At 51.0% G+C, this 13,476-nt stretch overlaps 1 protein-coding gene across 5 annotated transcripts in view; it reads right to left on the reverse strand.

Moving 5' to 3' along the window:
* Nucleotides 1–13,476, reverse strand: part of LOC114856379 (protein sidekick-1-like) — a 172,308-nt gene that overhangs the window by 68,104 nt on the left and 90,728 nt on the right. For 4 of the 5 annotated variants that reach the window (XM_029152286.3, XM_029152302.3, XM_055508735.1 and 1 more), the window contains one exon: nucleotides 3,450–3,476. The exons of the other annotated variant lie outside the window; for it this stretch is intronic. In XM_029152286.3, coding sequence (XP_029008119.1) covers nucleotides 3,450–3,476 — 27 coding nt within the window. The remainder of the gene's footprint in view (nucleotides 1–3,449; nucleotides 3,477–13,476) is intronic. 5 annotated transcript variants of the gene reach the window in all.

Here is a 13,476-nt window from a genome sequence, read left to right on the forward strand (position 1 = left end):
CTCCTCCTATTCTCTGTCGCTCTCCTCTTCTTTCTTTAATGGGAGAGAAGGCGCTAAGAAGTCAGAGCGCGGTGTCACGGGAAGACAAGGAAGTGACGCGCCGCTCTAATTTTACGGTGCCGCCGAGCCCTTGTCCAGGGCCCAGACGCTGACAGGTCTGGCATGGGAGCAGCACAGCAGGGGGCCTGGAAGTCAGGCAGCGGCGGAGCTAGCGTCCATCAGCGTCCCGCCGCGGGACGTACAGGTCACAGGGGGAGCAGCAGCCATCAGCGCAGCCCTAATGGCAGCGGGAGAGCAGGTAACGAGCAGAGGGGGGCGTGAACCCGGCCCGTTAACTCGGACCGAGGGGAGGAGGGCGCACGGCGGATCAGGACAGGAGGAACACGGGCGCGACAAGACAGAACAAGAGGGAGGATGAGGCGGGAGGCGGATCCGTGCAGATGCTCGTCTTCCTGGAGTGACAGCCACGCCGGTGGAAGCAGGATGCCATATGCTCGTGTGATCCGCACTCTTCTCCGCGCTTTGTCAACCAGTCTAACATCCCGTTTCTCAGGGGAAATTTATGCTTTCATCCCGTCTGTAATCCTTCTTCTCCGCTGCCTAATTTCTCTTTTATTCCCTATCATCCTCTTATCTCCTCCTTTTTGTTGTTTTAACAGGGATTATTAAATTAATCTTCCTCAACTTAAAAAAGGTGAAATATTCCGACTGGCAGACAGTGTGTGTGTGTGTGTGTGTGTGTGTGTGTGTGTGTGTGTGTGTGTGTGTGTGTGCGCGTGCGCCGTGGCAGCTAAAAGGCTCCCTGTAAAGATTTTACAAAGACAGCCCAGAAGTTTAATCTAAAGCTATTGGATTCCTCATTTAGCAAATGAGAAACACCATGTGGCAGAGTGAGGGAGAGCGGCGACGGAGGGAAGGACGGCAGGAAAAAATTGCAGGAGGGTTATAGCAAAACGGAGTAATGTCAGGAAAACCACTCTGGGCTGAAAAGACTCATTAAAGAAAGAGAAATGATAAATGAATAAATCAGGAGTGATGATGGGGCGACGCCGTACGTATCATCTCACACCAAACAGCCAGTGACGCTTGCGTCGTTACAAAGCCTTCGTCAGCGCAATCACCGCTAATTGACAGTAAAGTGGCGCCGAGGTGACGCAGCTGTACGCGAGGCTGCGCGCGTGTTTGTGTACATGTCGCTCAGCTGCAAGCATGAAAATTCCAAATTAAATCAAGGAGGGAAGCGATAAAGAGCAGAGCTGGTAAAAGGATTGGGACAGAGGATAGAGATGGATAAATACTGTAGATAGAGACGGGGAGACAGTGAGGGAGAGATGAAAGACTATTCCATCCACAGATTAAACCCTAATCCGCCTTTGAATGGATTCTCTCAGATTACAGCTTGTTCTCCTATTAAATCTGTCAGTCATCCAAACTCCCTGTAGTGTCAGCGAGGCGGCTGGGATGAGTGTGTGTGAGTGTGTGTGTGTATGATCTTTCTATGACTGGAGATTTGTGTGTTTTAAGCCTTTCAGACAAATCTCTGCAGAGACCTAGAGAGCGGAGGGATTGGCTGAGGGGCACACACACACACACACACACACACACACACACACACACACACACACACACACACACACACACACACACACACACACACACACACACACACACACGAGGAGCTGCTGGAAGATGACTGTGTATTAATAGACTTGTCAGGTACGTGTCTGCAGGGTTCGCAGCCAACTTACACACATCTCGCTGAGACCCTACACACAACAGGGCGACAACGAGGTGGAACGGTTCTGACGGAGAGAGAACAAGGAAGGAACAAGGACAGAAAGGAAGGGCAGTGAAACGAGGGCTTAGGGAAACAGGGGAGCGCTGTCTGAATATTTTAAAGAGTTTTTTTGGACAGCACACAAAAATAAATGAAGTAGGAAAAGGTGATCATGGGCTGATCTCTCCAGGGTGCGACCCAAGTGTGTGAGACTGGGGTGAGTGTTTGTGCGCGTCACTGCGCTCATTAATGCTGCATGTTGACAGCTAAGTGTCATCGTCTGACTACACTTGCCTCAAAATGCCAATATAGAACCACAAGCCAAGGCATGACGCACACACACACACACACACACACACACACACACACACACACACACACACACACACACACACACACACACACACACACGCACACACACACACACCGAGCCCCAGGGGGAGACACACACAGACAATGGGAAGCAGTGAGAGGACAGACAGAGATGCCTGATTTTAAATATTCATCCCTTCCTTTAGCTGCCAAACCTTCCATCTCTCTCATCACTCCATACAATGTGATGGGAAGAACAGGAAGAGGAAGAAGAAAAAGACTGAGCAACAGGACGCGTCTCAGGACCCTCAGGAATGCGCTACGACTATTTGATTCATTCGGAGGATTGTATTAGCTGCAGCATTTCTGCTTGACAAAAGCCACGATGACATAATGAGGTAACATTTCATCATCTCTACAGTAAAATAGGAGTTTGTGCGTTTGCTTTACCCTGGAAAACTTAGTTTGGTAGAGAAGGAAAAAGTCAAATTCATCAACATTTAACGAGGAATGATGTGAAGCTTCTTGGTTAACTCACTGAAGCTCTAGCACTTACACGTTTCCAAGAGTTACTGCTTTAAAAGGGCAAAATCACAATATGCCAATATTTCTGCTTGTAATTATCAGACCATGCGCCCATTAGGGGACATTACAGCCGGCCCTTTGGCTCGCCGTCCTCGGCCACTCAGTGGCCGTACATCAGCACAAACCCACACCTCTGGCATTTACAGCCGCTCGGCGCGACGCGAGTCTGCGGCGGGAGACGCGCGGGCACCTGAGCGCTGGAGATCAGGTGACGCCGCCGCGCGAAGGAGCGGCGAGAGTGAGAACAGCGCTCTGACCTCGTCACACAGTGGAGGATCAGCACAGCCCTCGCTGCTCCTCCACAGTTACTGCATGCTGACACCTCACGTCAGCGCTCAGACGCTCGGCTGTGTATTACTGTCACTGCCCAGTCCCACTGCAGCTTCCCAGTCCAGTCCTTACTGGAAGCGATGAGGATCACAGTCCAGGTGCCACAAAGCTGCACTAACCTAATAATCAATACATCACAGTTTTCCAGTGGCATTTAAATTAAGTGGATGTTTTAAATGCACCTTGAGGTTGGCGGCGGCTAAACTGTAGGTTTTAGGAATGAGCCACATGGAAACAGGTGGAAAATCTTTTCCAACATGTACTCAGCCACTGCGGCCGACGTGACCTTCAGGGGAAGCATTTAGCTGAGCAGCCCTTAGCGCTGACCTTCTGGTGAGAGCTAAGGGTCACCGCAATATTTGTGTCTGTTTTCATAGACGGGGAGAAAGAAGGCGCCAGAAAGAAAGAGCAGGGAAGATAATGTAAATGTAAATGGGTTCTTTACCTGTTGACCCGCGGTTCTTCTTGCCAACTGTCCATCAGCCAGAGAGAATGAGATGAAAAGAAGTGGGATGAAAGGGGAAGGTAGGAGGGGGGAGAAGGGGAAAATAGGAGAGATATAATTAAGATTTCAAGTGTTTCCTCGGGCGGCAGCAAAAAGACACATTTGCCAAACACACATTTAAAAGAGCAAAAGAAAATAGAGGATTTCACAAATCAGCAGCTCTGAGGCATCACGGAGTCGAGGAGGCAAACAGGAAGAGGAGACTCCTGCTCTGAGAAGGAGGCAAAAGCAAATACAAAGAGAAAGCAGGAGGCACAGAAGTGGATGAAAGGAAGCGGGAACAGCACGTTATCATGGGGTCCAGAGGAAGACGAGCTGTTTGCAGCCCATCCATCAACTGCCAGCCACCAAGTTCTGCCCCCCTCCCGCTAACCCCCCCCCCCCCCCCCCCCCCCCCCCCCCCCCCCCCTGCCGGCTTCCTGTATTTGTCATGAGTCCGGTCGTGGCGCGGCTGTAGGCTGCAGGAAAATGATGGCATTGACATTCTCCTGCTGAAAAATCTACATTCACTATTGATGGATCAATACGCTGCCTCGCGGCCGTTCGGCCGCTCGACGCTCCAACGCCGGCTACGTGACGCTTCGGCGCGAGGAGCCGCGTCAGGGCCTTAATTTAGAGTCTGACGCATCGCATCAGCCTCAGTGCAAAGTTCACGCAGACAGCGTGACAGACGAGGCGAGTGATGAGGAGCAGGCACGCAGCCACGGCACAAGAGGAAGAGAGGGGAAAGTTCTGAGGAGCCGCAGCCGAGGGTTCGTCATCACGGCGGAGCAGCGTGAGCGCCGTCGCTAAGCGCCGCCGCCCACGGGCGACGCCCACAGACGTCACCGAGCCGCTACCTGGCTCCAATCACTAATCAGCTGCACGCACACGACTGCAGTAGACAGCGCTGTGATGCTAAGCAGCACTATGGGCTACAGTAAGTCTATATATGAGAGCAGGGCCATCACACACACACACACACACACACACACACACACACACACACACACACACACACACTCAGAGGAGCAGGCACACACACGCACACACACACACACACAAACGAGCAGGCAGACACACACAAACCCGCACACACACACACGCACACACAGAGGAGCAGGCAGGGACACGCACGCGCACACACACACACACACACACACACACACACACACGCGCACGCACACACACACACACACAGGCATTGGTCTGGGGGGCAGACCGTTGTGCGTGTGTATTCAAATGACGCGTCACACTGAGTCATCTTCAGTTCCAGACGGGAACAGAGAAACAATGGGGGCGACAGAAGCAGCGTGAGCGCGTGTGTGCGTGTCTTCACAGCACAGCAGCTCACATTTACAGAGCTGCATCCACTAAACATGTTTTTCACTAAATTTCCCTCGCCCCTCTTTGTCTTGAAACCCTTTGGAATTCCGAGGATCATTTGTCGTCTTAATCAACGTGATGAGTATTTCAGAGCAGATAAAAGATAATTGAAGGACGCCTTAATCCTGTATTTGCCGCACACAGCAAAGAACTCTGGATAATATCATTTAAATGCTAATGATTCAAGCTGTACAATCTCACAATAATTGTATTATTTCTTAGTTCATATTTACAGTGTTCTCTAATTAAAAACAAACTGCTGAGCTTGACTTCATTGAAAACATTGGCGAAGCGTCAGCGAGACGCGGGGGACCTCCACGCAGCCGAAGCTCCGGCTCCACAGGAAGCTGCGCTGCGGCACCTGGGAGAACGCAGCGGAACGCGCGGTCCGGTTCTTTGCAGAACACGCACACTGACAGCAGAGCTGAGCGCGGGCGGATTCCTGAGGACGCGCGTCCTGCAGGGCTCCGTCCAGCAGCACCAGTGAAGGACGCTCCATGTGACTCCGCATGCGTTTTTACAGTCAGCCAGCGTCCACTGCAGCTGCAAACGCTGCGTGGAGGTTGAGTGCAGGTTGGGAGCACGTCTTCGTAATTAGCTGCAGCGTGGATGCGTAGCGTGGGAGACCTCGAGCAGAGACGCATCAGCCGCTGGGACCCACTGTACGTATAAACCAGCCTGTGTCTGTTGCTCACTGTCCCACTCATTAAAACACACACCCTGGTGTCTTGAAGTGGGTTTTTCTTTATGTGAAACATCAGTCCTGACCGAGCGCTGCACTGTTTTATTGTTTGATTTTGTCGTGTTTTCATCAGGAGAGATGCGTGTACTGTACAGTATGCGATGGTTTCAATACACAGTTCGGGCTGATGTGAGTAGTGCGAGTCAAGGTGCGCTGCTGTATCGTGGCCTTGAGTATGATTTGTATTCATGAATTCACTGATGTGTATTCAGCTGCCTGAAGGACCTACAAACAAGCAGGTCACCGTGTCCTCTGTGTGTGTGTGTGTGTGTGTGTGTGTGTGTGTGTGTGTGTGTGTGTGTGTGTGTGTGTGTGTGTGTGTGTGTGTGTGTGTGTGGGATAAGTGCTGGGTTGTGTGTCCGTCCTTGTTGATGCTGCTCTGTGTGTCACGTCCTCCTGCGTTACTGTCGCCGTTGACCTGTGCAGGTGCTGCCCTCAGTCCCCAGCTGTGGGTCACACCCCACCGTGACTCACCCCCTCCTCCCCCCGCCTCGCCTACACGCAGGCAGACACGCCTCCCCCCCGGTGACAGTTCCTTTCCCTGCTTAGCCGCGGGTCCACCCACATTGGCATCCACTGTCACACTTCCCCCAGTCAAACTATTTTTCAGCAACACGTTACCCCCCCCCCCCCCCCCCCCCTCCCCCCCTCTCTTTGCTGGTTGAAACCTAGAGTTCAACCTTAAACCCCTCACCGTCCCAATTTAAGCTGTCAATCTCCCTCGCCCTTCTCTGTGTTCCTGGTTCTGGCTTTAAAACACACACCTATTTGAAATTCATATCAGTGGTTACACAAATGTAACACTCCAATCTTTAAGCCGGGAAACAAGGACGTGCAGACCCATTTATAAACACACACACGCAGTCCAGCCACATAACAAGCTGAGTGGAGTGTTGACCTCACACCTTAGAATTCCTGACGGACCCACATGATACCACTCACGCTCCCATGCACCCGGTCGTCCACCTCTCCCTCACTTTGTAAATCTGCCTATACTTCAGCAGAGCTCATGAGCGGCACAAAGCCAGTTTGCATATTTGATTTTGGTTTCCTACCACCACACACACGTGCTCTTCCTCCTCTTGACTTCCATAAATGTTGACTTTGGGAAGGTTACATCTTCTCGCTGTCTGCCTGTCTGCACCAAGCGCTGGCGGCAGATGACCTTTCCAATTTACCGTGTCAATCATGCTCATACGCAGAGCCAGCACGCGCGACCCAGTCGCCCGTACAAGTACAGGTAGGAGTTGGTGTCAATCATCCTGCTATGGAATCCCAAATGTCACTAGGATTTGACATCCTCTTTGCTCACTCTCAGGAAGAAAAGAGGTTACCATGAATCTGCCTCCCTCTTTACTCCTCCATTTAATTTGTCCTCGCTGGACTTTTTATGCATCCTTAACAGAAGCTTTGTTTGTGTCTCACCAGATACATGCACTCAAATATGCTCTGCTAAACATCACCTCTCATCACCTTATGAGCCAAACAAAGGCAGAAAACGAGACAATGAATAAAACTGTTCCGCTAAAAGTGATAAACAAACATGTGGTCTAAAGAAGAAACAGCGGAGGGGAAATTAAAAAGAAGACAAGAGCAAGCTGCATAATGAAAGTTCAGTTCATACAGTCAGGCTGAAAGTCAATTTGTTTGAATTTCCGATGCAAACACTGCGAGCTGCCTGCATATGTCTGCGGCCGTGACCGATGGAAAACAGGAAGGCTGTAAAGTTGAAACGTACAGTAGGAATATTAAAAGGCGTGAGTCAAAAGGCCTGGACTTGAAAATGCAAAACGGTGGGGCAGCTGTTTCCTCAGCCCCGTCCCCGGCACAAAGCAGCAGACGGAGGGAGCGCGAGCGGCATCATTAGGCCGCATTCAGACGGACTGCGTCGGTGGCTGCGTGCCGTTTCATGTGCCGGTGAGCCGGTTGGAACGTGACCTGGCCTTTACGCGTCCTATGCGTTTAAAACCTCGTTAGGGGAGAGCGCTCGTTAATGCTCACACGTACAGGACGCCGCCCCGCAGCAACAGTCTCCTCTCATCATAACCTAAACCCAGACGGCACCTGGCTGCTGCCATCAGGTGGGGCTGGCGGCGGCGCCCCCTGCGGTGCGCGGACTCTGCCTGAATGAGAACGCCTGTTTTATCATGCGGAGCTGAACTCTGCGTAAACATGACCCTGCTAAATCGGGCCGACCCCGAGCGCTGGCTGCTCCTGACGCAGGGTAATTCCCTATCTCACGCTGCTTCTTCACTGTCACCCCCCCATTGTCTTTATCGCTCTGCCGCTCCTATCGGTTCCCTGCGTCCCACGGACGGGAGACCCTCAGCATAAGCAAACAAGCGGCGTATGTATATAAGAGGATCATGAATGTTAAGAGGCTCCTCTGGAAACGAGTGCTATTGCAGCTGAACCTGCGCTGCTCTGGGAGACGCCTGCCTGTGACACGGCCCATTCATTTGCTGCAGCAGCCGCTGGAGGCGTGTGACGGATCAGTGGAGGGGAACGTGTCCTGGCGTTTCCTCGGGCACTTCCTTGAAGGATCAGGCGTTCGGTGAAAACCCCAGCCTTTGGAACAGAGGGGGAACGATGCACTTAGGAATCCCTTTGGGAGTTTCCTCTGACACAGAACACTGACTCACTTTGTTCTGAACTTTGTGTTGAAGTAGTGTAAATTAGCATTTCATTTGTGGATCACGTGAAGGTTTGGGTCAGTGCTCACTGTCACATTTAAGTTCAAGTTTATTTATACTGTAAAGTTTCTGTTCATCAGACAATGCAGCTACAGTAGAACTGATACGGTGCAAGTGTCACAAACATGTGCCTAAGACCAGGACACAAACAATGAACGTGTGATACGCAATAAATGCATGATGGCTTTTTGTTTGTTTGTCTGTTACTGTATATGTTTATTTACTGTTTAGTGTTTAAACTGGGGATTAAATCTAATAACACAGTGCCTCATGGAGTTTAACAACAGAATTAATAAAACCCACAAACACAACACAGGAACATCTGGAGGCACAAGAATCAATACCCTCTGCATTCAGCCAGACGACACACGAGAGACGCAAACAGCTTCAAAAGTGAGATGAAAGCAGGAGGTAAAAACCTTTTCAGAATCGGGTCAATGTGACCCAGTGGCTGTACAGACAAAATGAGCAGCAATTATTTGTCAGATACAGATCAGATCAGAAGCTGACCACTTCAAATCAAACCAACATCTTACAAATCAAGGCAGAAGATGGAATAATTATACGCATCTTCATCTTGTGTTTTTTATTCCATCAAGCTTTACTTTAACCCAACGCTCAGACGTCTTCTGTACCTGTGTTTTTATGCCTGTATAGATGTAAAGCCATCGCTCATTGGGGCAACAACAGTCAGGGCCTGTGTCTGAATAATGGCTGAATTGATTAAGCGATCCAGAGATGGAGCGGCCGGGCCCGGCTATAACCCAGTCGTTAGAACAGTGATAGATCAGGGAGATGCGGCTGCAGATGTTCCGCCTGGCTCTGGACAGCACGGCCCAGTAATGGACATCATCTGTCTGTCTGTGGATCACAATATGTCCAGGAGCACACACTGGGTGCGGCGTGCGTGCGGTTCCACACATCTCCTCCTTCCTTCAATCACCACAAACAAGCAGACGGGGGCGAGGGAGTGGCAGGGAGGCAGTAGGGATGCAGAGGAATGGAGAGATGGGTGGGAACTATTTTTGGATTAAAAGCCCTGTTGATCTATTCCTGTTTGCAGCATCCCCTCTCAATCTTCAACTTTTATACCCCGCCTCTCTTTCTTCCTGCCGATCCCTCTCCAACGCCCTCAAAGCTTTCTCAGTTTTGCATTTTCGCAGCGCTCGCTGCTGCGTCTTTGACGCCGGCTGGGACCCGATCCCTCCCTGTCCTCGTCTCCTCCGTGCTCAGCCTCATCTGCCTCCTCCGCGTTTCAGCTCTTCATTTCCCACTAATTTACCCTTATAAAAATTATATACACAGACCCTGAAGAACGCAGGGGACAAGAGGACACACACGCACACAAACAAACACACTTATGTATGAATTAGCAAATGGGTGTAAAGCGCAGCTGGCTTTTTAGACAGGCTTCAACAAATAAAGACGCTGCAGTAAAAAGCAACACCCACTCGGTCTTTCAGACCATGGTGTCAGTTCAACACGTGAACGCTAATGAATAAATGGCATAAACGCCACGTGTGCTCCAGCTTAAGTGGAAATTCCTGCGTGTGCATTTGCCAAAATGTTTTAATGGTGTTGAAATTCAAAATGTTACTGTACGAGGTGCTGACAGGTACAAGAGCACTTCCTTGATGCTGGCTGGAACGTGGCACACGTGCACGGCTGCAGAACAGGCTCCACCCGACAGCAGGCGAGGCGGCATGCGGTGCCTAGAAAGGCACCAACAGAGGTTTCCATCCCTGCGCTGCTCCTGGAATGGTTTCATTTCACCCGCGTCCCCCATGTTTGCGTTAATGAACAGGAATGGCCTTGTTTACTGAGGGCATCAAGGCGCAGCAGAGGATCCAGCAGGAGTGGAAGGGACGGCCTGGCAGATCATTATGGAAATAAAATTAAATGTCGTCGACAGTGATGCAGTTTTTAACAAGAACTAACCGCGCGGGTGGTTATTTGTTGTGAAATATTTGAGTATCGAGTTATCGACTCTGTTGTGGCCATAGACACAGACTTAACAGTTTCCCAGTTGGAATCTATGAAAAGCAAAAAACACGTTCAGAAAACAACATGAAAGAGTCCATGCACCTTGGACACGCACAGGCACATGCACACACACACACGCACGCACGCACGCACGCACGCACGCACGCACGCACGCACGCACGCACGCACACACACACACACACACACACACACACACACACACACACACACACACGCACACGCACGCACGCACGCCCCCCCTCCACACACACACACACACACACACACACACACACACACACACACACACACACACACACACACACACACACACACACTCAATCGGTCTGTCACGTTTCCTCCATTATTGAACCCTCCCTCTGCACCTAATCATCTCACCTCCATCTTTCTTCTGTGCCTTCAATCCAATCTTTCCTCTGCCTCCCTGCTTCATCATTCACGGCTCCATTTTCCCCCCTCCATCTCCATTTTTCTCCTCCGCTTCTATTGCTTCAAATTAACATCTGCTGACTGGCCTCCTACTCCGACTGGCTCCTCGTAGCCAGCAGGAAGCACAAACACACGCAAAACAGTATTTAATTCATGTTTGGGGGGTCCTGTGAAATCCTCTGCCCTGAATATAAGCTCATTCACGCTGGCGTGCTGCTGCCTCGCACTGTTTGGAATCATGGCGCAACATGCATTTTCACATTACGATGAGTGTCAAAATGAAGCAGCACTGCTGGAAACGGTGGGGAGGCTGCAAAGCGTGCGTGTGCGCGTGCGCCGCCTCCAACGGGCCTCAGCCCGAGTAAAACTCCGCCTCTGAATATCGGCGGTCACGCCGGCGCCGTGTGAAGGGAGGCAGCGATAAGGACGCCGTGTGACTGACAGCATCATTAGAAGCAGCAGCAGCGCGCTGCTTATCTGCGCACTTGACACCTCATTCAGCAGCCTGGGTGTGTTCCGCGCTCGCTCGTGCATCTCGCCTCCTTAAGAGACGGAGATGGAATCGGCACCAGCACCAGCGCTTCTTCTGCAGGCGGCTTCGCAACTTAGGAAACGGTTCAAACGGCACACACCATTCATGACCGTAGTCATACAGTCATTGTTAGACGGTGCACGGACCGCAGTGCTGGATCAGACTTTAGCATCAGACGGCTTTAGAAAAGTCCAATAAAAGTTTTTTAACAGGAGCTGTGCTTAAGAAGCAGAGTTACGGCGTGGAGCTCTTTCCTCCGCGACCTTTCATTGTGTGGTGAACCACACCCACCACCAGAGCCGCTGCAGACACGGATCAGTGTTTCAGGCAGGAGGGAGCGTCTGCGTTGACCAGGTGAGCGGCGGCGCCCTTTCATGGTCGACCCAAGCCGAGGGGCCGCTGGATGAGGGCGCGGCAGCCGTCTGGAGGACATACATCCAGACCCGCATTAGGAATTCAGCAGCATATTCACAGAGATGGAGCCTCGTCTGCCTGAGCCTGACGAGGGCCAACCTCCACGCTCGAGAGGCAGAGGACAGCGAAGGACGGAGCAGATTAGCTGCCCCCTCCTCTCGAGGCAGGCAATCACTGATGATCCCAAGTTAACACCGAGGCTGTGTGAAAGGGTGAATGTAAAGACCAGGAGTTCTGACAGCGAGCGGGAGATAAACAAAACCACTAGTTGCTTATTTCTCCTTCTGCGTGAGGCGCTGAACCCCTGAAAACACAACTTCAGGTTCAAACTGCTCACAATAGAGACGGAGCGTCTTGGAGTAAACAGAGGTGGCAGAAACCTGAGTCGCTCTGAAACTGTTGCCTTTTCTTCTCCTCCGTTCGATTCCGTTCTCCGGCCTTTTTACCTCCGCAGCCTTGTTCATCGATTCTTGGAAACTTGTTCCATCCAGTGCCGGTGACTTCTCGGTCCATTTCCCCTCCCACTGGACGACTGGTTCACTAACTCCTCGTGTCTATTTGCCTTTTGTTTCATTTGTGAGTGGCAGATGATTTGAAGCCCGTCGCGGCGGGTGGACATCCGTAAAATGCACTGTGACACACGCACACAGGCGCGTCACTCTTCCTTTACTTCATCACACTGTAAACAAGCTTGTAATTAAATTTACAAGTACTGTAGGTGGAGCACGTAGCGCTTCCATACAGTACAGAGCCACACACAGAGGCAGACAGTCTGCTGTCATACTGACACAGTCCATGACTCAGTTTCCTGACTGTCCTTCCATCACGCCCTCTCTCTCTGCCTGTTCACTGGGGTTTTAATTATAGAACTGCAGAAGAGCCTCATTACACCGAGAGCAAAAGAAAAGGGGCTGGGAGACACAGGAAACACACAAAGCGAGTAGACTGGGATCAACAGAGACAAGTCTGATCCCTTTGCAGCTGAAATATTGAATGTAATAATTCCAGACACAAGCAGTTGTAGCAGAAATTAATCAAAGCACAGGCTCATTAGTGAGGCCTCCTTATCAAAACGGATCCAACGCGCATGTGGGTGTGTCACATCTGCACACTTTAAATTACCAGGCTTTTTAAACAGCCGGGATCATTGTAGTGGTAATGTGTCCTCACGCGAGGTTAGAGCATTCAAATTAACCCAACAGGCGAGACGGGAGCCGCGCCAGAGATGCAAAAACATTGTGTAGAAGGTGCACACCAGAAGCCATCCTTCAAGATTTACATGCAATTAAATGCACCAGTGATTCTGTTAAGTGACCTTCAGCGTGATTATCTACTTCAAGGCAACTTGAACGCAGCCTTTCCCCACGCAGTCACCACTTCAAACGTCTTGACTCGGGCTGGAGTGATTCGCGGTGCTGGAAGGTTAAAGATGTCTGCGTTTCTCATGTATGGGATCCTGTGGACAGCAGGTCAGTCTGCAGGTCAGGTGTGATGGAGCCCAAGGTCAGAGGTGGAGGTGTGAGGGGGTCGATTAAACATGTCACCATTATTATGATCACATGCGAATGGCTGCAGACAACAGGTCTGTGACGTTACATGACATAGAATATGCAGCTCTGACGGATGCTCAGGTCGTCCCTGCCAGCTCACTCATCCTGTCCTTTCATTTCTGCGGTCCTTCGGCGTCTCAGCCTGCACACACTGCAGCTTCTGAAGCCCATGTGGTGTTTGCCTTCGTCTCCAAACTCTGTTTTCAGAAGAACCTGTTCAGATATGGTTTGTGCAGCA

This window comes from Betta splendens, chromosome 1 (genome assembly GCF_900634795.4).
Source record: "Betta splendens chromosome 1, fBetSpl5.4, whole genome shotgun sequence".
NCBI lineage: Eukaryota > Metazoa > Chordata > Actinopteri > Anabantiformes > Osphronemidae > Betta > Betta splendens.